This window comes from Panthera onca, chromosome B1, assembly GCF_046562875.1.
Source record: "Panthera onca isolate mPanOnc1 chromosome B1, mPanOnc1 haplotype 2, whole genome shotgun sequence".
Lineage (NCBI taxonomy): Eukaryota > Metazoa > Chordata > Mammalia > Carnivora > Felidae > Panthera > Panthera onca.
Genome location: NC_138342.1, coordinates 4,223,470 through 4,251,148, shown reverse-complemented (window position 1 = coordinate 4,251,148; position 27,679 = coordinate 4,223,470). Strand labels below are relative to the sequence as shown.

At 58.4% G+C, this 27,679-nt stretch overlaps 2 protein-coding genes across 2 annotated transcripts in view; both read left to right on the top strand.

Moving 5' to 3' along the window:
- The first annotated feature begins 571 nt into the window (after positions 1–571).
- Positions 572–27,679, top strand: part of SORCS2 (sortilin related VPS10 domain containing receptor 2) — a 535,095-nt gene continuing 507,987 nt past the window's right edge. The window contains exon 1 of the mRNA XM_081795485.1: positions 572–685. The gene's annotated coding sequence lies outside the window, so the exon portion shown is untranslated. The remainder of the gene's footprint in view (positions 686–27,679) is intronic.
- The window catches only part of LOC132693151 (uncharacterized), a 40,017-nt gene continuing 26,257 nt past the window's right edge, over positions 13,920–27,679 (top strand). The window contains exons 1-5 of the mRNA XM_081795422.1: positions 13,920–14,002; positions 15,005–15,078; positions 15,212–15,343; positions 17,113–17,262; positions 22,668–22,722. Of these exons, the coding sequence (XP_081651548.1) occupies positions 13,920–14,002; positions 15,005–15,078; positions 15,212–15,343; positions 17,113–17,262; positions 22,668–22,722 (494 nt within the window). The remainder of the gene's footprint in view (positions 14,003–15,004; positions 15,079–15,211; positions 15,344–17,112; positions 17,263–22,667; positions 22,723–27,679) is intronic.

Genomic DNA, 27,679 nt, shown 5'->3' with positions numbered 1-27,679 from the left:
TCCCCTCTCCCCGCCCCCTTCCTACTTCCTTCCAGCCCCTACTGCCCCTCCCCTCTCCTCCCCCTTCCCCGCCCCTCTCCCGCCCCCTCCTCAGGCTGAATCAGGCCCCACTGCAAGCCCAGGGGAGGTGGCAGGGGAGGACGGTTTCAGAGCTGGGCTGCAGGCGTCCAGACTCGAGCTCTGCGGAAGTCCCGGCTGTGACTTGGCTGCACCCACGGTGTCCCCAGAGGCCAGGAAGTGTACGAGGAAGGAGTAGTGTTGTCCACACTGCCGCTTCACTGCCGGCTGTCGCTGGAGGGTAGAATTCCCTGTGTAACCGCACAGGCAGTGTACTTCCACTCTCCTGCCATGGCCATGAACTAATACTTTTGATGATGACTTTATTTTGCCTGAAGGATTAGCAATTAGTGAGTTATGTGCAAAGCCCCTGCTGGCGTTTCCTACCCAGGAGAGACCATGTTGACAATCGACCCCCTAATCTTGACCTCTTCCCCTTCCCCCTCTCCCCTTTCCCTCCCTCCCCGCCCCTCCCTTCCTTCCACATTGATCTAAGCCCTGGTTTTGGTGTTAGGTGCTCAGGGTTCAGAAGTGAAGGAGCTGTGCCCTGCCTTCCGGGACCGCGAGTCATAGAGAGGTCATTCCCCTTGGCTTCCAAGGCAGGCACCAGAATGGTGTGACCGCGCAGGTAAGACAGGCCAGGAGGGGGAGAGGCAGCCGGGGGATGGGGAGAGGCCGGCCTTGGCTGTGGGAATTAGGAAACACAGGTGCTTGGCTGGTTGGGGCTCTGCTCAATGTGGAGTTGGAGGCCCCCGGGCTGTGCCAGATTCAGCCCTTTGTGCTTGGATGGCGACCTAAGTGTTATCAGTACCTCTTTCCTGTCTCATGGGTGCACCCTGGGGTCGTTCTGAAGACGACAAAGCATTGGCTGTGTGAGCTCTCTCTAAATACAACGCCCTGCACTCATTTTTGATTTTTAGAATCCTACCTTCCCACGTAAAGGAAATTTTCTTCTTAAACTTGTTTTTTAAAAAAATGTGTTAATGTGTATTTATTTTTTGTGGGGGAGGGGCAGAGAGAGAGAGAGAGAGAGAGAGAGAGAGACAGCCTCCGAAGCAGGCTCCAGGCTCCGAGCTGTCCGCACAGAGCCTGATGCGGGGCTCGAACTCATGAACCGTGAGATCATGACCTGAGCTGAAGGCGGGCGGATGCTTAACCGACTGAGCCACCCAGGGACCCCATCTTCTTAAATGTGTTTTTAAGTTGCAACATGGAAACACGTGATTGAAAAAAGGTGAACCACACGCTGATCAAGTGTGGAATGTAGAGCGTGAAGGGTTTCTCTCAACTCCCAAGATTCACAGCTGTGAACATTGTATGTGCTGTAAACGCAGAAACATCTAGAAGGTAAGAAGCTGTGGCGGAGAGGCTGGGCGTGGCCCTGCTCTGTGGCCACACGGGGGCCATGCGTTCCGACGGGTTACAGCTCTTGGAACCTCAGCTCGGCTGAGCTCATGTGAGCTCAGAGCGCAGAGACCTCTGTGAGTGCAGGGATTAAATGGTCTTGGCTGGGCCCCTCCTGACGACGGGCAATGTCAGCCGGTCCCGTGGCCTTGGTCCACAGCCCGGACACGTGTCTAGCTGAGCAGGCGTGAGCCCTGGCTAGTGTTCTGCAAACACCAAAAAAATCACGACTCCTGTCATGGTTCCAAAAGTGACTTTCGTGGCTTGCGAACAGCTGGGTCGGGCTTCCCTGTTTTGTTTGCCCAAGTCATTTAACGCGTCCCGTTCAGCATGTTTCACGTCATGCTTTCCAGGTTTTAAAAAAAACACTGTGCTGCAAACACATAACCCGAAGCCATCTTAACCACCGCCGAGCGGCCAGTTCAGCGGCACCAAGTGCATTCAGGATGTCATCCAGTTGTCCCCAACCCTCCATCTCCAGAACGTTCTGCCTTTCCTAACGGAAATGCCGTTCCCAGTAAACACTGACTCCCTGTCCCCCTTCCTGCAGCCCCTGGCACCCACCCACCTACCCATTGCACTTTCTGTGTCCACGAAATGACATACCCTGGGACCCCCGCATTTGTCCCATTTGTGATGGGCTTAGTTCACTGAGCAATGTTTCAGCCATGTCGTAACGATGTCAGGATTTCAGGATTTCCTTTTTTTTTCTTTAAGTTTATTTATTTATTTTGAGAGAGAGAGAGAGGGAGAGAGAACAAGCAGGGGAGGGGCAGAGAGAGAGAATCCCAAGCAGGCTCTGCGCTGACAGCACAGAGCCCGGCGCTGGGCTTGATCCCGGGAACCGTGAAATCATGACCTGGGCTGAAATCAAGAGACTTGATTAACCAGACGCTTAGCCGCTTGACAGACTGAGCCACCTGGGAACCCCTCATTTGGACATTCTTGTCTGCTCTTGCAGCGGAGAGGGAGCTGGTGGCTCCTGTAACTAGGAAGGCCACGTGACTCCTGGCTCTGGGCTCTGCTGAATCTGGGGGTGCGGGTGTCCCCGCTTCTCTCTCCACTTCCCAGCTCTGGCTTTTCTCTTGGCCTTGGCTTTACTCTGTGGTTCTTCTGTGCAGCTAGGGAAGCTGGGTGCCCAAGATCCAGGCTTCTGTGTCCTCAGAACTCAGGTCCCGGGGCAAGAGAGAGCTCCCCCGACCCACCCCCCCTGGTTCCAAGCAGCCGATCCCTGGAGTCGTTCTCGGGCCCAGTCCCGGGCCAAGAAGACACAGGTTGGGTTTGCGGGCTCAGGCCCGTGAAGGACAGACAGCCCGGAGGTCCCAGCAAAGGAGAAGAAGCAGGCAGGCGGGAAAGGCTCGGACGTCCTCACGGGGCGCGGAGGGCTTTGGTGGCAGAGCCCAGACAAGAATGGACACGAAGCACAAAACCCCAAAACCTGCCGTGGGCAGCAGGGGCCCACAGGCTTCTCGTCTTGCGCGTGTGCGAGCCCGCTCTGAACATGGGCCGGAGTAGAAAGAGCCGCCTTTTCAGGTGCCGCGCCAAAGTTGATCATCCCCAGGGATTTCTGTATGGAAACCGCCTCATGTTTTGGGTACAATATTTTAACTCCGGTTTTTCGCTGCACAGACACAGACGGCTGCCAAGTCTTTCTCCGAGCAGAAGGGCCCTCCCACTTCACCGAGCGTCACCGGCAGGCTGTGCCGGCCACGTTCCTCCCGGCAAACCCGCCTCCCCCCACCCCCCCGGGGCCGGGATGGTGCCCAGACCCGAGCCAGGCCCGCACGGGCTGTGTGCCCAGGCTGCTGGTCCGCCTGCGACGCGGGGAGGGGGGATGGCATGGCGCACAGTTCTCTGGGCGAGGTTTAGATAAATGCCAGTGAGAAAGAACGCTTTTGCGGGCAGGAGTTGAGGGGGAGGGGGAGGGATGGAGGGATCTGTCTCTTCCTCCTCTTCCAGCAGGAGCTTCCCCCTCCCCCCTCCAGTGGCTTTGGCTTCTGCAAACAGGCACCATCCGAGTGAGGACAGGAGCTGGGGTGAAGGCAGCCTCGATGGGGGGCCCGGATGGAGGCAGGTCTCATCCGGGACCGTATTAGGGTTGCTGTGGTTTAGACCCGGAGTGAGGCAGAACCTGGGGGCGGGGGGTGCCTTGGCTGAGCCACACGGGGAAGGGATGGGAAGCTGGTGTAGGGGAGGGAACAGACTCCCCTTTCTGAGCTGCAGGCGCCAAGTTTGGACGCCCGTGGGAAGCTCAGGGGACCGTCAGATCTATAAGCTCCTCTGTTTTATTTCTGGGGCCCTCAGACATTTCTAGCCCTGCTTCTTTCGCGGGGGGGGCGGGTGGTGGCTCAGGAACCCCGCTCCTCTTCCCACCAGCCCACCCCCAATCTTCTCCAGTCCCCAAATAGGTTTTAAGCTCTGAGTGGGTGGCAGGCACTGTCGTAGGTGCTGGGGACGCATCTGTGTGACGCCCGCTGAGCGGTGCGTGCGGTCCAGTGGGGACAAGTGATGCAACAGCAGAGTGAGTGCATCGTCTGTGACACGTGGGGCTGTGCGGAGGGAGGGAGGAGAGGGGCTGGGTCGACCGGGGAGGGGCTGTGCACCGTGCAGAAGGGAGGAAAGAGATAGAAATGAGCTAGGTTAACGGTAGGGGGGTGGGCAGGCCCCACTGACGGGGGCAGGGGTTACCCATCTGGGGAAGCGAGGTCCAGGGGGGGGATAGGCTGTGAGAAACCAGGCTGGGGGGCCTGGCCCGCTGGAGGGCAGGGGGGGCGGGGGGACAGACCACACAGCCCTTCCCAGGACTTCTGCCTTCCCTCTGGGGGAAGAAGGGACCACTGGATCTTTCAAAGAATTAACAGCTTTTGAAACAATTATTTTTTTTTTTTAATTTTAGAGAGAGAGAGAAAGAGAGCATATGCCCATGAGTGGGGGAGGGACAGAGAGGGAGAGAGAGAATCCCAAGCAGGCTCCGTGCTGGCAGCACAGAGCCCGACGCGGGGCTCGAACTCATGAACCATGAGATCATGACCTGAGCTGAAATCGTGAGTCGGACGCTCAACTGACGGTGCCACTCAGGCTCTCCAAGGGCTTTGCTGTGATTCTCATGCCATTTAATCTGCCCATTTTATAGGCAGGTAAATGGGTTTTAGCGTCTGCAACCATCAGCACAGCCCATTTTAGAACACTTGCACCCTGCCAGAGGGACACCTGCTACCAGTCACCCTTGTCTCTCCCGGGCCCCGGCGTCGCCCTTCGCAGCCACTAGTCTCCTTCCTGTCTCTCCGGATTTCCGTTCTGGACGTTTCGCGCGAACGGAATCCCACGACACGTGGCCTTTTGTGTCCGACTCCTCCCACCGAGCGTCGAGTTCTCCCTCGCTCCACGGTGTAGATGTTTCCTGCCCCTGCTCGTTCATTCGTCCGTTCGGCTGTTGCACGCGGTGCTGCTCTGAACACATGTGTGCAGATTGCCGTGTGGCCGTTCCGAGGGGGGACACATCAGCGGTTCTTGTTAAAGTTCACGCTTTCTTCGCGTTGATGAAGGAGAAAGGGAGCGTGGGCCCCAAATTCAAAAAGGGAAGCCAGGCGGCTGGCGTGGTTGGAGGAGCTCAGGCACGTCCTGACCCGCACTGAGCTCCCTGCTTATCTTTGAAATGGCTTAGGAGAGCTGAACCCCAACTTCCCCTGACGTTAACATCGACTCTCATTTTCGGAATAATCATTTTAGAAATTGGGGCACCAAGGGGCGCCTGGGGGGCTCGGTCGGTGAAGCGTCCAACTTCGGCTCAGGTCACGATCTCGCGGTTCGTGGGTTCGAGCCCCGCGTCGGGCTCTGTGCTGACGGCTCGGAGCCTGGAGCCTGCTTCGGATTCTGTGTCTCCCCCTCTGTCTGCCCCTCCCCAGCTCCCGCTCTGTCTCTGTCTGTCTCTCTCAAACATAAACATTAAAAAAAAAGAAAGAAAGAAAGAAAGAAAGAAAGAAGTAACTCACGTACATAGCACAAAATTCAGCACGCGCAAAAGGTGTGTCCTCACAGGCTGGCCTCTCCACCAGCCTCCCCTGTCCAGGCTCTTCCTGGGAGGCTGGCACGGCCCCACTTCTAGGTCTTCCTCTGACCCTGCCTCTTGCCCTTACCTGGGAATAGGGTTGCCAGGTAAGACACGGGACGCCAAGTTAAATTTGAATTTCAGATAAACAGTGAATACTTTTAGTCTAAGTATATCTCAAACAACGTATGGGACATACTTATGTTAAAAAAAAATCGTTGTTTGATCTGAAATCCAAATTTCACTGGGTGTCCTGGATTCTATCGGCTAAAATTGGCAACTCTGGCAAGGAAGGAAGGAGGCCCCTGAGAGATTCTGCTTCAAGAATAAAGCCAGGGAGTCACCAGCAGAGCCGCTTTTGGGCCATGGCTGTGTTCCTGAGGATTTTCGTTTGGGTCCTTCTATTCATATCTAGCAAATGGTGTCTACGTATCTTGTCTTTTTTTCCGTTTGATCATTCCTTTATTCAACCCAAGAGGCCTCCTGTGTGCTGGCTGTGAGCCCCACGCCCGCTCTTCCCACGGGGCTGAGAGGCCCGTGGAACAGCGCCTCCCCGGGCACCCCGTTTTCGTCCCCGGAAGCGTCAGCCCCCGGGACGGTGCCCCGTGTGCCCAGGCACTGCTGTATGCCGGTGCCCAGGGCAAGTTCTAGGACAAGCAAGCTCTCAATCGATATTTGGTAAGTAAGTGACCCTGAAAGTGTGCACGGAGTGTTAGCGGTGCCCCGCGACAGCAGCACGGTGATGGGGGAGTGCCGCTCAATTCAAAGCACCCCTTTCTTGGGTAATTTTACAGGATACGCTCGAGGGGAGATGTGTTTCTGCTAGATTGAGTCTCCCAGCGATACCCATGGAGTCCCTTGTCATTTTGTCTGTGAACACTGTCTGCTGTGCCCAAGGCATGGGGGGGGGGGGGTTCCGGAATCTCTTCCAGGCAAACGTCATCCTGGGGCCCCCTGAAGGTGTTATACCTCCTGGGTTCCCTCCGCCTTTCCGCCCGCAGTGGTCTCCGCGCGGGGTCCTGGATCCTGAAGGCGAGCCCTTGCCTCACATTTCCGCGTGTGTGGACCGTGAAGAAAGGCAGGGTGGGGAGGAGGGGCCAGAGCGGCCGTTCTCTGCGTGTGCGTGGAGCGCGTGATTTCGGCGGAGATGCAGACCGTGTAGTGGGCACGACGTGACATGTCCTAGAAGGGCCGCCAGCCCTGCCCCTCCGCGTGAGGTCAACACAAGGTCGCCGGGATCCTCCCCGGCCAGCCGCCAAGTGCTTGGTCAGCGGCGTGTTCTTGGCCGGAAGCTGGCGACTGGCACCTCGAGGCGTGTGCAGGAGGGGGGCTCTTGGGAGAAACGAGAAATTTGGCAGGAAGGAGGCCGGGCGGGGTTTTTACAGGCTGTGTTCTGTTGGGGTCCCATCCAGGCCCGTTTCCCTCCATGTGGTCCACACTGCCTCCCACACCTGGGTCCAGAAACCAGTCTTTCTGGAGACTAAGTGAAACCAGCCAGCAGGCAGCCTGGGGCCATGGCCACGGCCACGGCTCTCGTGTGGGAGGGCGTGGCTGTTCTCTCAGAAAAGTGAAAGAGCTAAGTGGTGGTGTTTCCAGTCTCCCTTTAGGGACACAACGTGGTGCCGAGTCACCAACCCATTACCCCATGACCCCCATGCCGGGGAGACAGGGGCTCATCTGTTCCTTTTTCGTCTGTCCAGCTTCCCTGACTTCTGGGAGTCCCCTTCCTTTCCACGTGACTCCTCTTAAGGTGGATATGAGGCTCAGAGAGGTTAAGCGACCTCCCTTAAGGCACACAGCTAGACTGGGAGCAGGGAGGCCTTGCAGAGGAAGACCAGGAGGCTGAACCCTGGGCCGAAAGCAGGGAGAGAGCAAAGGCGGAGTCCTGACCTTGACCTAAGGGCCCTGCAGGTGGGAGATGTGGGGGTCACGAGTGGGACCCCCAAACACAACTAGAACCTTCGGTCAGAGGCAGAGGCAGTCCGATGGTGCCCACGGGCCCAAGGAGGGTTTTGCTGTGTGCGCATTGCTGGGGCAGAGCGATTGCCGGGGACGCTGCTGGAGTCACTGGCCGGGACCCAGTGCCGCACGGGGACAAGGGCCCACGGGGGGTGGGGGGCAGCTCAGTGGAAGAGGAGAGGCCCGCCCGGCCCTGCACTGCCCTGCATGACGAGTCAGGAGAGAAACTGGCTGCTTGGTGTGGCTCCCACAGGGCCACGGGCCTGCAGCCAGGACGTCCTGGGGGGGTGGGGTGGTGGCCGTGGGAGTGTGTGTGGTGTGTGTGTCCATGTGCACACGCGTGTGAGCTGCATGTGAGCTGGGCCGGCAGAGGAGGTGAACACAGAGGCACCGACACGGCGGGGCTGCAGGGGAGATCCTGGAGGGGCAACGGTGGGCGAGGCAGCCGGGGAAACGGAGGCAGGCTTCAGGCGAGTGGCCATGTTAGGATCTCAGGGATGGTGGCGGGGAGGGGGGTGAGGGGCAGACGGGACAGGGCTCTGGAGGGAGAGGACGGCTCAGCTCCCTCTCCCCGCGGGTGCGGGCACCGCCAGCGGCCCAGGGAAGGAGGCGGGCTGTGGGAGCCGCCTTCTGGGGGGCCCTGAAAACCTCGCGAGGCAGAGGTCTTGGCAAACAGCCCCTCGGAATTTAAGCCTGGGAGGATAGCAAAGAAGCAGCCCGCCCGCCACAGCCCTCCGGTCTGAGGCCGTGGTGAAGGGCGTGGATGGTCAGCACCAGCCACAGAGCCGCCCTCCCCACCGGACCCCTCCTCCGGGCCTGGAGGAAGCCAGGGAGGCTGGGGAGTGGAGGACAGAGGGACGTGGTGGACGCTGTGTGAGGGTGACTGGGGAGAGGCCGCTGTGGACGGGGCCGATGGCCCCACGCAGCCGGCTTGACAAGGTCATGGACCTTGGGGAAGCTGACTGCCCTGGCCGGGCGCTTTGTCCAGCTTTTTCCTCTCACACATCAGGAGGCTGGAGACCTTGCTGTGTTGTGCGGTCTGTCCTCCCGGCCCAGGGCGCTCTCAGCTCCGACCGGACCCTTGCCCAGCCCCTCCCTGGGCCCCTGCCTCCATTCTGATCCCTCCTGCCCACCCTCCACACAGTTGGAAGAGGATGAGTTGCCTATCCAACATTCCCTTCCTTCTTTACACCAACCAGAACCCTGATGCTCCCTTGTGTCGGGGCAGCACTGTGGCCCAATAAAGGACAGACTCCTAGGCTCCCTTGTGCTTTGGGTGGCCATGTGGCCCAGTGCTGCCCTAGACATCTGAGTGCATTTCTGGGCGGGGCCTCTGGGACATACTTAGACTTTTCCTTCCTGCCTGGAATGGTGATATGATGCCTGGTGTTCTGGCAGCCATCTTGTGACTATAAGGGGTGGTGGTGGTGGGGGGAAACTATGTGCTGCGGATCCCAAAGCAAGAAGATAGGAAAAGCCTGAGTCTCTGAACAAATTCTGGAACTTCCTGATGAGCCCTGGACTGCTGCTATCTAGCCTGCTTGTTGAAAGGGTGGTGGGAGAACCTCCCAGAACCTACCAGGGTAGGGAACGGCCTGTGAAAAGGAATGGAGATCAGAACATAGCTAGAGAGTCTGGGGAATGGGATGCGTCCCGTATTCTTTCTGCCTCTTTGCCTGAGGCATTCTGCTCTGTTCCCCCTGGCCCTTGGTTTCCCTGAGGGAGCACTCTGGGATGAACTCGGGAGAGAGCGGCCTCACCCTCCTCTTGTTGCCAGCCCCCTCCTCCAACTCCGGCCCCTCTGTGACCCTGAGGGCCCCGCCAGCCTCTGTGATGACTCTGAAACCCCTCTGACTCCTCTCTTCTTCCCAAGTGGAGGTGAAGCCTCTGCCCCCTTGGCTGCTGCCTGGGTGTGCAGCCTCCTGGCTCCAGGGCATGGCAGCTGCCCAGAGAAGGGGTGGGTGGGCATTTACTGCGGGGCCGCAGGGTTCCCAGGCCCCCAGTGTCCCCAGGCTGCCCAGGGGCTCCCGTGGGCCAGGGGCTGTGGTCCGGGCAGGTAGGGGTGAAGGTTTGCTGCTCAAACAGCCCATGACTGAAACGCTGGGCAGCCTGCCTCTGTGTCTCATCCCTGCACACGGACAGGACTTACCCGAGTCTCCAGGTTCAGAGGGACACTGCCGCAGGCCACAGGTGTGTGCGTGCTCTCTGTACGCTCTGCAGGTGATGCCTCTGCCCCAGCTACCCCCCCTGCCCCCTGCATGCAGCCTGGCTGCCCCCTTGGCCCCGGGACCTGAGCTTCCTGGATGTTGGAGGGGCTTCGCAGCTCTGGCCCCTGAGGCCTGCTGCTCCCTTGTGTGGCCCTTGAACTTCTTCCTGGATCTGTGTTGCAGCCCGGCCTTCACAGTGAAGAACTTCCACCACCTTCCTTGGGGTGCCAGTGATACACGTCTTGGTGTTCCTGGCTGGGCTTCCCCGGAAGCCAACTCCAAGGTGGAGTATAGCGTGCCAGAGGGTTACTGGGGAGTGCTCCCTGGGACCCAACTCCTGGGAAAGGAGGGAAGGAAGCAGGTTCGGCAGATTCGACCCTCTGGTGGGAGCAGAAAGTCCACACATCCCCCCCCGCCTCCCCTGTGCCCTTCTGAGGGCCCGCCTGCCTCCCAGCGAGGGTCCCGAGGGCCTAGGGGTGTCCAGGGAAGCAGCGGCCAGCACAACTGAGGCCCGTTTGGGGGCTCTGAGCGTGGAAAATGAGGTAACCCTTCCGTGCAGCTGCTTAAAAACCGGAGACAGATTTTTGGGCCCAGAAGCAGGACGTCGTAAGTGACACCTCCAGAAATGTGGACTTGGCTGAATGGAAAAGGCGGGGGGTGTTGTGCAATGCGGACTCATCACGGGTGGGAAAGCTGGTGACCCAGGTCCTGCAGCGGTGAGGTCTTCCAGCTCACTGTCCTCTGCTGTGCTTTGGGACGACGGCCACGTTCTGTCTGGGGTCGTAGCGTGGGGGACGTGGACGGAAAGGTTCAGAATGTTGGCTGGTTCCTTGGGGATCGTAGAGAAGGCCCGCCCGAGAGGTGTGGACTGGGGTCAGACCCAACGTGTCTCTGAGGAGATGGAAAGCCCAGCTGGCATCTATGTGACCAAACATCCCAGTACCTAGGGCCCTCCAGAGCCGAAAGGGCCAATGTTTTTCCACCCCAAGCTGACACGGTGTGGACAGCCATGGGGGTGCTGATGTCCGTTCCTTCTCCGGGGCTCTTGAGAGAACCGCCAGTAACCATCTGGTTGAGGGGACGTTTCTCTCTGGAACTTGGCGTCTTGAATGATCTCAGGACAAAGGTGACTGGGCCAGGGCCAGGGCAGTGGGCAGAGCACAGGGCAGGGGACACTCAGAGTCTTGAGGCTTTGAGCCTAAGCTTGGACGAGAATGTTCACTGTGGACTCACGCACATGGAATGGACTGGAAGCTTGCTAGATTTTTGAGGGAATTGGATTGCTATGAAACCCTGGAGCTGCCTGTTCAGCCCCTAAGGCTGTCCCCAGCTCCCCAGTTGCACCAGGAGGAGGTGGGCGGTGAAGGGGGTCGGCCCCCAGGAATGAACGGCATTCTCTCCAATGCCTGACCCAGAGGTGGACGTGGAGATTTGTGGGCCAGCAGATTCCCCTCTCCAGCGAGCACCGGACTGGGGCCGTGGAGGACAATGGACAATGGCTTGTCTCCCAGGGGCAGGACGCCGGGGGCCAGATTGGCTAACGAGGAAGTATTACCGCTTGGGCTTGACGGTTGGCATGAACCGTGTGAGTTTCCTGTTTGGTGGGCTCTAGCTGGGGCTGCTACTGTGACCACAAGTCCCACAGCAAGCTCTGGTGACACCAAGCATCTTGCAGTGCGGCTCATCCCTGCCTTTGTTCCTTTCCTGTGGTTACGCTATCTGCCCGGAGCGTCTTCTGACTTTCTTCTCATATGTGTTGTTCAAGGCTCAGTCCACATGTCAGCTCCTCCCAGAAGCCTTCTCTAGCTCCTTAGGATTTCCTCTGAGCTCTGAGTATACCGTGTGGTCATTTTGTATCAGTCAGCTATTGCTGCGGTGATGCTGTGTAACAAATCACCCCCATATTTGCTGGCTTACCACAGGAAATGCTTGTTTTGTCACTCCTAGATCTTCAGGATGACTGCAGCAAGTCTGGCCAAGGCTGTGGGCCAGCAGGGTTTGGCACCAGGCCTTGGGTCGGTTTCAGGTCCCCTTCAGGTGTCTTGTTCTGGGTGCTTGGCTCACGGCAGATCACCAGAGCACAAGAGGCCAAGTCTCAAAATGCAAGTGTATTTAAGGCCTCTGCTCTCATGATAGCTTCTGACACACCGTTGTCCCCAGCCAAGGTCTGCGGGCCAAGAAGTACCCTCCAGGCCTGTGTCTGAGTCTTGTGTGGTCCGAGTGCCAGTGAAGAGTGGCTGCTCAGAGTCTGTGAGGATCAGAGGCCCCCACCTGGGACCACCTGCTTGGCTGCTGCTGTCCTTGCCAGTGCTGGAGCCGTCCACACAAGACCTCTTCCACTGGGGACGTCTTTAATTAAGTAATGTTTCTTCCTCCTTGTGCATCTAACTGATTGAGTCCCTCTGGTAGACTACCTGTCTGATCTAGAAAGCAAATTCAGGGGCGCCTGGGTGGCTCAGTCGGTTGAGCGTCCGACTTCGGCTCAGGTCACGATCTCGCGGTCCGTGGGTTCGAGCCCCGCGTCGGGCTCTGGGCCTGATGGCTCAGAGCCTGGAGCCTGCTTCCGATTCTGTGTCTCCCTCTCTCTCTGCCCCTCCCCCGTTCATGCTCTGTCTCTCTCTGTCCCAAAAATAAATAAAAAACGTTGAAAAAAAAATTAAAAAAAAAAAAAAATAAATAAAACGTTAAAAAAAATTAAAACAAAAAAAAGAAAGCAAATTCATCCTCCCGAGGCGGAAAGGAGTCCCAAGAGTTTAATTCCTTTGTCCCAGGACACAGTGGCATGGCACACCCAGCAGGTGCTTTATCAGCGTTGGCCCAACCGAAAGGCAGGCACTCAGCAGGGTCACTTTCCTTCCCAAGGGGCTTCCCTGGTGGCGCCCCTTGGAGCAGAACCCCTCCAGGGCCCCCTTCCCCTCGTTTCCTTCTCTGCTTCCTCCCTGCTGGCTCACCCCCTGCTCTGGCCTCTTCCCTGCTGGCGGCCACACACCTTCTTTTTCTGAGTGCATCATTTCTCCCAGATGCCGAGACTCGGCGAATGAGGTTGCCAGAAACACAGGCTGGAAACCAGAAATGTTTTTTTCAAGAAGAAAGAGGATTTTAAAATCTTGGCTTGAGAGTCTTGCTCAAGGAGACAGCGAATAGCAAATCTTCCTTTGGAACTTAGAGTCTCTCCAGCTCCCCAGTTTGGACGCATTCAAAAGGGGGATTCTTCGGGGGCTTGAAGGGATTTTGTTTTGACCTGCACCTTTGCCCTCACCTCTGAGCCTTGGTTCATACTTTTCCCCTTTCAGGGAAAGACCTTTCCCTGCTCTAAAGGCCCCTGGCTCCGATTCACCCTTCATGGCTCAGTGCAATGCCTCCTCCTCCATGAAGCCTCCCTGATCCCTTCAGCCTTTCTGTGCCCTCAGTGCTCACTGGTGAGGGGCGAGTAAATGAGTGTGGACGGCACTGGGTTCAAGTCCAGGCCCTGCCAGCTGTGTGAGCTTCAGCAGGTCCCCCAGCGCCCCTGGGCCTCACTTGCCTGCCGGCACAACGGGGATGGTAAGAGCAGCACCTCTTTCGGGGGTCCTGGAAGAACCCAACCACACCTACCCCGGAGGGCCTGGCCATGGCGGGTGCCAGGGACTGTTGCTTCTCCACGGCCGTCCCAGGGGTTCTGCAAATGCCTCATGCCCTTCCACACCCCTAGCAGCCTGCTCAGGCTGAGAAGAGGCTTGTAGTGAGCCCAGCTTGGGGGACGCCACCCGCGGATGCAGGAGTTTCTGGGCTCTGCCTCCCCCGCCAGGGTCTCAGACCTACCCTGTGGTTTCCCTGAGACCCTGGGAAAGCTTGGCTTATGTCCCCCCCCTGCTCCTGCAGAGAGCTTACTTCACTACCCACAGACAAGGATTGTCATCTGGCAAAGGCTTTATTTAAATTAATGTCCCATAAAAAGATGGGATGTCACTTCCCCAGCCTCGGCAGCCGTGAGACGAGACGGCCTTAAAGCTAGTGACCCGCTCCCTGGGTTTGAAGCATTACAGAAACATTTTGCTGGTGGGCGTACAGGTCTCTCCCTTCAGCAGGGATGATTCTGGCCGGATCGCACCCGGGTGCTAACTCTCTTCTCACACTTGGGGTGGCAGGATGTAGCGAAACAGCCCTGGGTTTGGTGTCTGTCTGAATTCCTGCTGTGGCCCTGACCAGCGGGGGGCTGTGGTGGTCGCTTCCCTGGGGAGGGGAAGCTGTGTGCACCAGCCGAGATGGTGTGGGCCCTGGCTGGCTCCGAGGATGCCAGACCCCTCTCTTGGGCCCCTAACTACCCGGTCCAGGTGAACTCCCTAAAGTGCCAATTTTAAAAAGGAAATTTTATTTATTTTTGTTGTTTATTTATATTGAGAGAGAGAGAGAGAGAGAGAGAGAGAGAGAGCGCACAAATGGGGAAAGGAAGAGAAAGAGATAGAGAGAATCTCTGGGATGACAGCATGGAGCCCAATGCAGGGCTCGAACTCACAAACCCTGAGATCATGACCTGAGCTGAGACCGAGAGCAGGACGTTTAACCGACTGAGCCACCCAGGTGCCCCCACCGAAGTGCCAACTTTACTAGGTGACTCTTTTGGTCAACATCTCAGGACTTTAAAAATATAATCAACATTCTTCTCCTTGGCATTGAAGTCCCTCTGGGATCTGACCCCTGCCCGTGCTCCTGCCCTGTGACCTTGGTGTTCCCACCCACGAGGGGGTGGTTACCTCTTGGAGCCCCAGCCTCTGCCCCACCTTCTCTCTCATCTCTGTCTCCAAACACTCCCTCCTTCCTGTCTTGGCACCTTTGCTCATTGGCAGACAGGACTGGGTTCAGACTCTCCTCTGGATCATCAGGGTTCTAAGTAACCCAAATCAACTCTGGCTGATTTAAGCAGAATATGAGTTTGATAAAAAGGCGGGTGAGCCGCCACGGAATTGGCTGGAGAACCAGGCTGGGGGGCGGTCGGGGCACCTTGGGCTGAAAGCAACAGCAAACCCAACTCGAAGTCAGAAAAGAAGTTCGGTTCCCTGTTAACAAGCTGAAGGCCAAGGGGAGGGCCTGGGGGGCCGGAGGGTGGGTGTTCATTCAGGGGCTCCGTGATGGACGCCTAGGGCCCAGGCTTGCCATCTGCTCTGCGCGGTCTCCGGGTGCTCGCAAAGGTGGCTGGCGCGTCCCGTCCCGTCCCGACGCGTAGGGGAGCCCGTCGAGCCCTGTGAGTCGGGGTTCGGGTTAGGGCTCAGCGCGGAGGTCAGCCAGTCCCGGGAGTTAGAGAATTTGCCGCCATCCCCTGGGCGGCCGTCTTCTCACTCTCATTGGCCAGACGGGCGTCACCTGCCTACGCGTCGCCCAATCACGGGCAGGATGCGGACCAATCAGAAGGCTTGTCTGTAGCCGGTGGGCTTGCAGGTGCACCCGGGTGGAAGCCGGTTCGGCAAGACCTCGCGGAGCCTGGCGGTGGCGCGGGGACAGGAGCTGGCGGTCCCACCCCGCGGCGAGTGTCCTAGCAGCTCTTGGCTCACTCGCTGAGCCTGGACGCCACCCCAGTGCCCACCACCTGGGGAGTGGAGGGGTCAGCTCTGGAAGGTCCTCGGCCAGGCGCACCCGCACAGCCCCGCGCCGGGACGGGGAGACCTCGACGCCGTGGCAGCAAGAGACGAAAGTAGGTGTAAAGGAGCCTGAAGTGCAGAAACATGCTTGTTTCTTACAAATCTGAAAACAGAGGGAGCGCGTGCCTTTCGGCAACGGCTGTGGACGGCAGGAGGCCGTCCGGGGGCCCTGGGGGCAGGCACTTCGCCCCTTTTATCTCTGGGTCCCACTGGCAGCCTCTGGGGGCCATCTCTGGCCCAGGTTGATGCCAAGCGGGCGGCCTGTCTTTGGGTCTCAGGGCTGGAAGCGTCCCCTCCCCACCGAGCCTCATTCTTGCTGTGCGAGGCAGACGGAACTTATGTTCTTGATTCTCTGTGCGGACTTGAACTCTTTGTCACGTAGCCCTTTCTAGCAATCTATTCGGCTTACTGATTTAAATTACTGCCTCTCCTAGAACAGGGCTCCTCAACCCTGGGCGCTACTGGCCTTTGGGGCAGGTAAACTGCCTGCTCGGGGCCATCCTGTGCATTGACGACCCTGACCCCCACCCCCTGGATTGCTAGTAGCACCCTGACCCCAGGGTTATGGAAAAACTGTCTCCAGACGTTGCCAAGTGTCCTCTGGGGCACCGCCCCCCCCACCCCCCACCCCCGGTTGAGAACCACGGCCCTGGGACCGCAGCATCCTGGGGGCAGGGAGTTTGGTCTGGTTTGTTCACTGAGGTGTCCACCTCTGCCCCTGCCCCAAGGAGAGGGTCTGGAACCTGGGGGGCGCTAAATGCTTGCAGAGTGTTGCCGAGTGAATGGAATGCTTCTTAGATCCCCTGCAGAGCCAGCAGGAGCTGTTGTCCCATTTCCCAGGTGAGGGAAATGAGGCTCTGGAAGGCGGAGCCTGCCGCAGGTAAGCGTGTGGGTAGCGGGTGCCAGGAACAGGTCACGGGTGACCGTGCCTTTGGTGCCCCAGTGCAGGGGGAGCCTTCAGTTAGTGGGTGCCAGGGGCAGGGGTGGGGGTAGGGAGCCGGTGGTCCAAGGGCACGAACTGTGAGCTGTAAGATGAATGAGGCCTGGGGGGCTCATTCGGTTGAGCATCCAACTTCGGCTCAGGTCACGACCTCGCGGTTTGTGGGTTCGAGCCCCGCATCGGGCTCTGTGCCGACCGCTCGGAGCCCGGAGCCTGCTTCGGATTCTGTGTCTCCCTCTCTCTGCCCCTCCCCTACTCACACTCCGTCTCTCTCTCTCAGAAATAAATAAACATTAAAAAAACTTAAAAACAATGGTGATTATAGCCGACCACACTGTTGTGACACCATATTGTACCAGTGACATTTGCTGAGTGTAGAGCTTACGTGTTCACACACACACACACACACACACACACCGTGAAAAGGGGAGGTGATTGATGAGCTGGTTAGTTAGTTGGGGTGCCCTTCCACAGTGGATCTGTGTGTCCAGTCATCATAGCGTATGCTTTAAATATCTTACATTTTGTCGGTCCTATCTCAGCAAAGCCGAACAAACCGCCCCCCCCCCCCGCCCACCCCGACCAAGTGGAGATTTTGGGGGGATGCTGGCATGGAAAGCCAGGGGACGGTCTGGACTCGGCCCCTGGAGGCAGAGCCTGGGGCGGGTCAGCCTGCCTGTTGGGTGCACAGCCCCTGCCCCCGGCTGGAGGCACTAGGCCCGTCTGAGAAAGTCTCCTGGCTGCCCGAGTGGCTGGGCGCCGATTGACGGGTTCTGGGAGACCGGCTGCAGTCAATCTGAATCAACTTGGGGCCTGATTTGAAATTCAAACCCTGGCTACACAGAAAATTAATATGAATTTCGTATTCTGTTACTCTCGCAGACCCAGCCGTGTCTCTGCCCGGCCAGGCCCCGGGGCGCCGCAGGCTCCCCCGACGACGCCCGCCCGCCTCCTGCTCCCCCGTGGCCCCCCGCGCTCTAGAACGGGGGGCTTCGCAGGAGAACAGCTGCCCTCTGGATATTTCACCTGCAGGTAAGCCACAAAACAGAACGGTGGAACGACTGGGGCCAGCCTCCCCCAGCAAAGGTGGGCGGGAGCATCTGAAATGGGGTGTCCGGGCAGAGCCTCACCAGTGCCACCCGCATTTCCGAGCAGCCCGAAGGCCTGGCCTTTGGACGGAGGCAGGGGCTCTGGGGATTGGGGAGGAAGGGACGCTGGCCAGGCCTGGGCAGGGCAGTGGGCCCTGTGGGCCACCTGTCCCCGTGAGGAAGGGAGGGAGCCACCTGCTGGAGGAGGCTCTCCGACCCCCGCATCTGGGGCTGGCACATCTGCCTCCATTGCAGCAGGGACCCGAGTACGGCCTGGCTCTGGGGTCTCTGTGCTGCTCCTTCCTGCAGTGGGTCAGGGCTGTGCCAGGACCCCACCCCCAGCCCCGTCGTCCACCCCTTTTCTGTCCAGCCCCACACCGAGAACCCAGCCACTCCCACACTCTGTAACCTCCCGTGGCTCCCTATTGCCCGAGAGGCATTAAGGCCTGGGCTTGGTGGTGGTGGTGGTGGTGGTGGTGGGAGGTTAAATCCTGGCTCGATCAGTGTATTAGCCTAGTGGCCTTGAGCAAGTTTCTTAGTCTCTTTGTGCCTCGGTTTCTTCTGTCCAGGGAGATAAGAGCACCCAGCTCTCAAGGTGTTGGCAGGTCAAGTGCACGTGTGTGTGAAGCTCCAGGACACGTCTGGGCCTAACCTGGGGCCCGTCCACCTCCCCAGCCTCCCTCCTCGCCCACCTCCTCACACTCCGGATGAGGCCGAGGTCCTCTGGCCCTGCCCTTGCCCGTGCTCAGCTCCGCCCAGCCTCCCCCCTCCGCGGTTCCCTCTGCCGGCCTTCTCCTTCTCCTTGTCTGCCTGAGCCCGACGCATCCTGCAAACATCTGCTCGGTTCTGTCCCAAGAAGTGTCCCGGCCCTGCGGGCGGCCAGGCATCTCCTGCCCTTAGACCCGCCGCCCCTGTGCGTGGCTGTCACCGAATGGCCGTCTGCGTCTGTCAGACCGTGGGCTCCTGGGGGACCTGGGCTGGCACATACTCATATTTACTCTCTGTGCTCCTAGCCTGGCCCCGCGCTGTTTGGGGAGCCTGTTTCCTCCTGCCTGGCTCGGCCCTGCTGATCTTCAGGGCGTGCCCGCTGGGGTGTTTCTGAGCCTCCCGGAAGCCCACCGGCACTCCCAGTCCCCACAGCTGGGGGATTTGGCCTGGGCACCTAAGCATAGGGCCCCTCCCCAATGGCCCTGCCTCCTGGGCCCAGCGGTAGAGGGCTGGGCATCCTCTCGGCGTCCAGATGTGGCTCTGAGCTCTGTCCTGGGCTCTGCGGGACGTGCAACCTTTCCCAGAATTGCATGACTGACTGTGATCGTCTTTGTTACTGTTGGGAGGCCGTTTGGCACGTGGGAGGGGGGTTGTGTCTGAGGCAGCCTTTGTCTGTGTGCTCCATGAGGCAGGGTCCAGAGCCCGGGGCTCTCTGTCCCTGCTGTGTACCCACCCACTGCCAGACCCACAGTAGGTGCTCACTGATGAATGGATGAAGACATCAGTGGGCTTTCCCCAGAAGTCAGCCTTGCTGAGCCTTACCCTGCCGAGTGCCTCCCAAGTGGCGTCCGGGCCCAGGGCGGGGCGCAGCTGGCACCTCGCTGCCCTCCAGGCTGAAGTGCCTGGACCTCGGCCCGTGGGTACAGAGCTGGCTCCCTTGGGGTGCAGTCCCCGCTCCCCTCAGGGCCCACTGATAGGTCCGCAGTCCGCCTCTCAAATACACGACCTGGGCACCCGCCTCCCAGGCCACTTGCTGGGTGGGCCGTGCTGGGGGCTCTGGCCGCCACAGGAGGGCGATGGGTGGCTGGCCATCTGTCGCTCATTTGTCTCTGTCCTGCCGCCTGCCCCCCCTCCCCCCACCAGCCGCCAGTGCTTTATTTACGGCCGGCTTGAGGGGCTTGCTAAATCCTTCCTGGATCAGGCTCCATTTGTCAGCCTCGTCTGACGGGGGCTGACCAGGGCCTCATCACTCTCCTGTCCTAGCTTCCCTGCTCCCCGTCTCCTCCAGCCTTTCCGGTGAGGGAAGGGGAGCCCGAGGGGAAGGAAAGGAATTTTTATTAATGGTTGTAATAGCACTGACTTCTCAAGGGCTCATCTGTTTCCTCCCCGACAGTTCTACGGGGCAGGCATGAGCATGCAGAGAAACAGAGAGGTTGAGGGGCCTCCCGATGTCACACAGCAAGGAGTCAGGGGTGCTGAGGTTTGAACCCAGGCAGCCCGGTCCGTGGTCTGTGCTCTTCAGACTCCGCCTCACTGCTTTAGTACTAGACAGAAGCCGTGTCGGGGTGACAGAGGAGAGGCCCTCCCCCAGGCAGTCACTTAGCAGGTGTTTCTGAATCCCAGGGCACTGGGGACACAGAGAGGATACCTGTCAAAAACATGTCATTTATCCATTCCGTTAATCTTCTGAAGTCAAGTACATATAAGCAAGGTGCTGTCACTAGCCCCATTTTATGAATGAGGAAACAGGCACAGGGGTGTTAAGAGACTTGCTCAAGGTCACACAGCGAGGAAGTGGGGAAGACGGGGTTTGCCAGCTGTCTCGTGCCTTGGGGATGTTTGCGATCTAGCTGGGGAGACCAAAGGAGTCTGGCCGTCACCACGCAGCGCTGTAGGATCCCCAGGGAGCACAGAGGAGTCTGAGCACAGATAGAAGCCTGACAGGCTGACCTGTGGAGGGACGGCCGTCCTAGGAGGAGACAGCGGAAAGTTCCCTGCGTGGAGGTCTGGGGGTGCCCAGCCCCCACCAGTGACACACTTAACCCTCATGCCCCACCACTGCCTCACTGGCTGCAGGGCACACAGTGTGAGTGGGGTTGGCCCTTGCCCTCTGGGGCTCCTCTGGGACAGGCCCAGCTGCCGGCCACCTGGCACTGAGGCCCTGCGGAGCACTGGGCATGGAGTCCTCTATTCCCCTGGGGACCATCTGGATCCAGGTGGAGTGGGCTGGGAACCAGGCACCCCTGCTATTGGGGATGCAAATGCCTTGGTTGGCGGAGCCTGGGACTGAGGCCCGCAGGTGCCCACCCCAGCACCTCCCCAGGCCCCGGGCCTTCCCATCCGCCCCGTTTCCCCTCACTCTAGCCACCATGGACTCGCTCCCCTGTACTGTCTTGTCTGATAGAGTTTAGATTTGCCATTGGAGGCCTTATGTCACTGAACCATTGAAAAGTCATTCTTAAGTGCTCATATGAATTTCAGCTTTCACCTCCCCTCGCTCATTACCCTCCATATGCTTCCAAGGCGCTGGGCTGAAGAGAAAGACGGGGAAGAAGAGTTTATGGTGGGGAGAGAGTGTTTGCAGAGGGGCACGAGGCTTGAGACTTTTGCCACCCATGTGCTGTGTGACTCTGGATACATAACCTCTCTGTGCATCAGGGCTCTGGGTTGGAGAAACATGGGTGTGGGGAAGGTCGTTGACCCCACTGTACAAAAACACCCTAATTTCTCCGTGCCTGAGGACCTGTGTTAGTTTTTATCCAGTAGGGTCACATTATGGGGACATCTCCTCGCTATCCTGTCCTCTGTGACCGTGGACCCTACCCCCTAGCTCAGCCCTTGGTATAGGGTGGTGTTTTCCTAAGTGTCATACACGTTCCACTGGGTGTGCAGGACGCTGGGGCCCAAGATGACAGCTTCAGGGACACAAGGGAACTACTTGGGCTGTTGGAGATGCTCTTTATCTTGACTAGTAGTGGTCACGTGACCACATGTATTTGTTAAAATTTGTACAACTGTGCACTAAGAAGGGTGAGCTTAACTGTGTGTGTGTGTGTGTGTGTGTGTGTATGTGTGTGTGTGTGAGATATCTTCGTTAAGGATACTTTTTTAGAAAAGTCTTGTGCATGTTTGTTAGAGTTACTTCTAGGTAGTTAATATTTTTTGTTGATACTATTGCAGGGTATCTTTTCAAAATTACATTTCCTGCTTATTGCTGGTGTATAGAAATGTAATTGTGATATTTCTAAGTAGAGCTTACGCCCAGAAATGGTTTTGAGTTCTCTTAGTGCTTCTAATAATTTATTTGATTGTAGATCTCTTTTGGGTTTTCTAGGTAGGTATGTTATTTTTTGAAATTTTTAAAAATGTTTATTTTTTGAGAGAGAGAGAGAGAGAGAGAGAGAGAGAGACAGAGCATGAGCAGGGGAGGGGCAGAGAGAGAGGGAGACACGGAATCCGAAGCGGGTTCCAGGCTCCGAGCTGTCAGCACAGAGCCCGACGCGGGGCTCGAACCCACTAGCCGCGAGATCATGACCCGAGCTGAAGGTGAACGCTTAACCGACCGAGCCTCCCACAGGCGCCCCCCTCTAAGAACAACTTTTGCCGCACTTTGCAAGTTTTGACATACGGCATTTTCATGACCACGTGATTCCAGGAATTAAGAGCATCCATGTTCTTCCTGGCCCCAGGAGATGAAGTCCATTTTCTAGAAGAGAGAAATTGGGGAAGTGGTATTGTTAGTGCAGGTGATGCAGGCCCTGTCAGGGCTTTCAAGAGGCCTCAGAAGAGCTGTTGTATTGTCTTGTTTTGTGTTTTACTTTGGTCTGACACAACATTTGGGAAGGAGCAAGTTGCAGAATTATGCTTTATGTCACCTGCCATCTTGTTCTGCCTGTGACCGGAAGTTTCCACACCTGCGGCTTCTTGGGAGTCAGAGTTGAGGGAACACTGAGAATGGAGTTGGAGACTAGGGCTGTGAGCAGCCCCTGAAAGGTGTCCACGCCTCGGTCCCGAGGTCCCACGTGGAGCTCCGTGGGCACGGCCACCGCCTGGCTTTTAGGCAGCTGAATTTCAGCAAATTTGGGAAGTGACTTACCCCTTTTTGTCAAGAGCCTTTCAGTTGTCTTAGGAATCCCACTTTGGGGACTGGAGGCGGGAAAAAGAATTCGGACAAAGAGGTAAATAGATGAGATGTTTATCAGAATCATTTACGAGAGTAAAAATCCAGAAGTTGAGGGTAATGAGTTCTTCTGTATCGACCTGTTAAAAGAAAAATGCTGGTGATGAAAACTTTTAATAAGAGGCTGAAATGCTTATGGTTACGTTTTAAGTGAAAAAAGCAAAAGGCAAGATTATGCATACCACGTGATGTGTGTGTGTGTGTGTGTGGAAAAATTACGAATTGAAAACATCCAGAAGAAATATGCCCGCACGTGGTCAGGCAGGTCCCCAGCTGGTGAGACTTACCACCGTGTATTTCCGCCAATATACCATTTAGGAAAAGAGCGGTGTCAGGGCAGCCTGGTCACGCAGCAGGAGAGGTCGCTCATTTCCAACGAGGTCTCAGTGCCGGTGTGTGTGGACCTCCTTTGAGCTACGTGACATCTCTCCTGGTTGGCACTGTTACTGTCCCATTTACAGGCGAGGACACCGAGGCCCAGAGCAGTTCAGCGATTTGCCAGACATCACATACCCAGTAAGTGGCAGAGCTGGGGTCTCAACCCAGTGTCAGGGAGAGAGAGCCATCAGGTGACCTGCCCCCTGTGGCCGACACGCCCGAGCCCGGCTTCTCCCGGACTGGCCTTTCCCTACTGGTGCCCAGGTCTGCCTGCGGGGCCGGACTTTCTCTCCCGCACCTGGAGCCCACCCCGTCCCTGCGGGTCTCCCACCTGCAAGCCCCCGACCCTCCTATTCCTGCCTGTGCTGTGCCCCGAGCACCCGCCTCCCGAGGGAGACCCTTCTGGCAACCCCCTCTGCCACTGGCAACGCAGCCCTGGCCCAGGAGGAGAGCGGGGGCCTGTGCCCGCACTCCCGTCACCCCCGTCACAGGGCAGGTTCCGCAGCACGAAGACGGAGGCTGCCCCAGGCCAGGCACCTGCCTTGCTCCCCTGCAAGGAGGGATCGCTGCTCCCATTTTGCAGGGGAGGAAACTGAGGGTCAGCCATGTTACGCCCCAGGGTCCCTCCAGTCTCTAGCCCGGCCCCTCTGCCGCGTGGGCCCCCGGGTCCTCCAGGGTCGGCGCTCCGGCTCCGATGTCACTCCCTGTGGGAGCCCCCCTGTGGTCCTCCTCACTGACTGGCTGAGCTGGCTTCGTGGCCTCTCAGAGCCTGAGGTGGGTCCCCCTCGTCCCGTCACCTGGCTGTGGTCTGCGGTGCCCCTCATGAACCCGTCTGTGTCATAGCACTCACGTGGGGAGGGTGATGGGTGACGAGCCACCCCCTGGGACCCTTTCCCCGACGACCTTCCCTTCCATCAGAGACTCTGCACACGCACACTGTGACATTGGTGTTTCACCGTGGGGCGGGGGCACAGTCCATATGCTGTCTGTGTCCCCACAGGGGGATCCTGGCGGACAGGGGTCAGAGATTTAGTGAATAGAAACACAGGACTTCCAGTTCAATTCAGATTTCAGGTAAACAGGGAATTGTGGGATTTCGGTATGAGTATGTCCCGTGCACTATTTGGGATATACTCATGCTAAAAAAATTAACTTGTTGCCTACCCGAAACTCAGATTTAAGCAGACGTCCCATTTTTTATTTGGCAGCCCTATGCTGGACTCACGGCAAGGCCCCTTCACCAGCCCTCTTTTATGGCCCCCAGGGAGTAGGGGTGAGCCCCGGACGATGAGTCTGGGAGCAGGGAATGGTGTTCTCAGTCCTGCCCTCTTTCCTTTTGAAAGGTAGTGAGTGTGTGGGGTTGGGACTGAGCGCCAGACAGCCTGTGTCCAAATCCTGGCCGGGCCGCTGCTGTGACCCTGGGCAACTTCGCCTCTCTACCTCGGTTTCCTTACCTGTGAAATGGGCGTCGTATCGCTGAGGGGATTCAGTGGATCGCCTGTATGGGACTTAGGATGCTGCCCGGCACACGGCAACTGCCACTCAGGCTCTTTAGGGTCTGTCCACGGGCACGGAGAGCGAGATGGCTCCCTGGACCACACCCAGCCGGCGGGGTGGGTGTGGGGGGCCCGTGACTCCCCTGGGACTCTGGGACTCTGTGAGTGAGTCTAACCCCGAGGGGAGTGTGAGCAAGCCCCCTCCTCCCTCACGGCCCGATCCTGACAAGGGCCACGTTTTCAGCGACGAGCGGCTCGACCCTGCGTCCAGGCTCTCATTGGGTCAGGGAGAAGGGGCTGCCTGCTGACCCAAGGCCCGCGTCATGTCAGGGCCTCTGTGGGGGCAGGGACTGTGTTCTCTGCCACCGCGTCCCCTACCAGGCACACGGGGGACCCTGAGAGCAAATGTGCACCGACAGGGACCCCACGATGGTTAATGTCCATTAACCTAGCTGGGCCGCGACGCCCAGAGACTTGGTCAGGCACCAGTCTAGATGTCGTTGTGACGATATTTAAGAAATGAATTAACATCTAAAGCAGCAGACTTTCGGTAAAGCAGACGATTCCTTCATAAGGGTGGTGGGCCTCACCCAATCCATCGAAGGCTTTGGCAAAAAAAGACACAGGTCCCTGGAGGAAGGGGGAGTTCTGCCGTCAGGTGGCCTTGGGACTCAAGCGGCCACATCCACCCTCCTCTGGGTCTCCCGTCCACCCTTCTTCACTTTGGACTTGTCAGCCCCCACCATCCCGTGAGCCAACTCCTAGAATCAATCTTTTTCTCTCCATGCACACACCCATGCTCACAGCCTACTGGTTCTCTTTCTCCGGAGAACCCTGACCCCTACAGACCTTTTTGAGGGTCGGGTCACAGGACCACCTGTCGCCTCCATCAGGACCTGCGTCCTGTACCCCCTCCCACCTCCCCGGACACCACGGGCCTGACTTGCCCGCCAGGAAAGTGCACAGCCAGCGCTCATGCTGATCGAACGTCCCGAGCGGGGGCCGCTCGTCCCTGCGTCTTGGGGGTGACTCCCCGCGAGCTGGCAGGAAAGCCCCTCTTGGTGCTGGAAAGTTCCTTTCCTTTCAAACTGCGTGCTCACCGGTTAGCTTTTCTCCTGGCTTCAGCCCAGAGGTCAGCCCCAAACGGAGCTTCTGGGCCCTCGTGTTCCTCTGTGCTCGTGCCTCAGTTCTGACCCTTCCCGCCCCCTCCCTCCCCCCCCACCCCCCAGCTACCCAGATGCAGGTTTTTATATCTTTCCTCGTGAATCAAAGCCCCTGGCTGTTGATCACATCTGTCTCTCGGAGAGGTCCTTCCATCTCTCTTGTGGGTGGCAACCCTCCCCCTTTCCTGCCCCAGATGGAGACTGAATATGTCCATTTGTGTGCGGGGAGGCGAGAGCCAGCCGCCGCGGGCTCGGCGGGGCTGCCTGGGATTTGGTGCAGGCGTGGCCCCCCACGTCCGTGGCCGGTGGCGGCCTCACGTGTCAGCCTGAGCGCTCTGCCGGGCCGAGGCTGTGCCTCCCGACGCCCTGGATGACGAAGGGGGGGTGCCAATGCTTCTGCTCCCCCTGGGCCTCACCGCACCCGGCCTGGCGGGGGCCTGTTCCTGCTGTTTCTGTCTCTCACGTGGCTCGTGTCTCTGCAGCATCTCCCCCTGTGCCTGCCGGGCCCGGGCATCCACCATCTCATGCCTGATCACGGGCCTCTCATATCCCAGGGTGTCCTTCACACTTAAGCGGAAGTGACGCCACTCTCGGGAAATCTGACTCTGTCGCGTCTGTTCAAAACCCTGTTGCACTCAGAAGGGCCGCGTCCCGTCTTGACTCTGAAGGACTGTCTTCGTCACTCACCTGCGCGCCCCTGCTCCCGTCGGATCAGCCCCCGTGGTCTGGAGGGTGCCGCCCTTCTCTCTTGCCTCTGGGCCCTTGCACACGATGCTCCTTTTCCTGGTTCACCTTCCTACTAGGACGGTGATTGCTGGGTTTTCCTGCCCTCTTTCCCCGGCCAGGAGCCGTGCCTTCCAAGCCCTTTATAGTCCTCTCCTTTGACTCTCACACACCCCACAGGATTGGTGTGACTTTGGGCCCTGTTATACAGGTGAGGAAACCAAGGCTCAGAGGGTTAAGTGAGTTGTTGCAGGTCTCAGCTGAAGAGCTGAGGTTTCAAACCGGGTCTGCCCGGATCTGATTCTTGACCAGTGCATTTCGGGAGCTCCCCTGAAGCCAGGGCCCGGGCAGGGCTCTTCCCGAGCCGCCCTCTGTGATGGGCCCAGCTACACCTTGTGTCCTCGTCCGTTTACTTCTCTTGCTTGCTGATCTGTGAGCCGATCTGTGAATGGCTTCAGCCGCAGAGCCTGGCACGTCGTCGGCACTCAGGAAGCATTTGTTCGGAGAGCGAGAGGAGTTTCGGCCGAGCTGGTGGATGGCTTTGCATGAGGTCAGCGGTGTTGGGCCCGTCAGCACCGCTGAGGGCAAGGTTACTGAACGAGTGAGGGACCCGTGGGCGTGTAGGACGGCATTAGGGTCAGCAACGCAAGAATGTGGGTTCAGTGAGTAAAGTCCACTGTGGGAGTTCCTGGCTGGGTGACCCAGGATCTGGGCTCTGGACGAAGGATGGAGAGGGTGGGGAGGGTGGACCCTGCTGGGGCGTTCTTTGGCCAGGCAGGTGATGTGTCCCCAGAACCCAGGCGCCCAGCCCTGCCCTGTTGCCTCTTTGCCCAGAGAGGGTAGAGGTGTGGTTATCGACGGGCATGAGCCTTTTCTACCGTGAGAATGTTCTGGGCCGATGGCCACACGCTCTGTCATAGGATGCCCATTTCTGTTCCCACCCTGCTGAGCGAATTGAGATGTTCAGTGTTAGGAGATGAATTGTGTCCCCCCCCCCTAAAATTTGTACGTGGGGGTCCTTACCCTCAGGACCTCAGATGTGATGTGTTTGGAGACGGGGTCTTTACAGAGGTGACTGAGGTGAAATGAGGTCACTAGGGGGGACCCTGATCCGATCTGACTGGTGTCCTTATGAGAGATCAGGACACAGACACGCACAGAGGGATGGCCACACGAGGACGTGGCGAGAAGACGCCAGCCACGTGTAAGAAGAGAGGCTTCGGGGGGGGGGGGGGAACCAACTTGGCCGACATCTCAGTCGTGGACGTTCCGCCCCCGGGACCGCGAGGGTTGTTCACGCCCCAGTCTGCGGAACTTTGTTAGGGTGGCCTGAGCAAAACCCACACGGTCGGTCTGTGAGGAAAGAGCTGTGACCCCACCGGCCACCCCCTTCCCCGTGAGCCAGAGCCGGCCCCCGGGTTTGGGAGAAGCAAAAGGGCTCTGTCCCTTGAAAGGTAAAGACGCTGTCCACATAGGTAGGCGCACTGATTTGCGCTGACCACGTGTGTCCCCACCGGCTTGGCGGCCCGGTGCACGGAGTGGCTCCGAGAGGTTGAACAACCCACCCAGGGCACACAGCGTGTGAGCAAAGCCCAGACACAAGGCCGTGCACGTGCTCCGCAGGGGATGCGGGCCTGGGGTCGGGCTCTGAACCTCTGAACCTGCCCCCTTTTCGGCACCCAGCTCTCACATGCGTTCCGGCCTTGGGGAGCC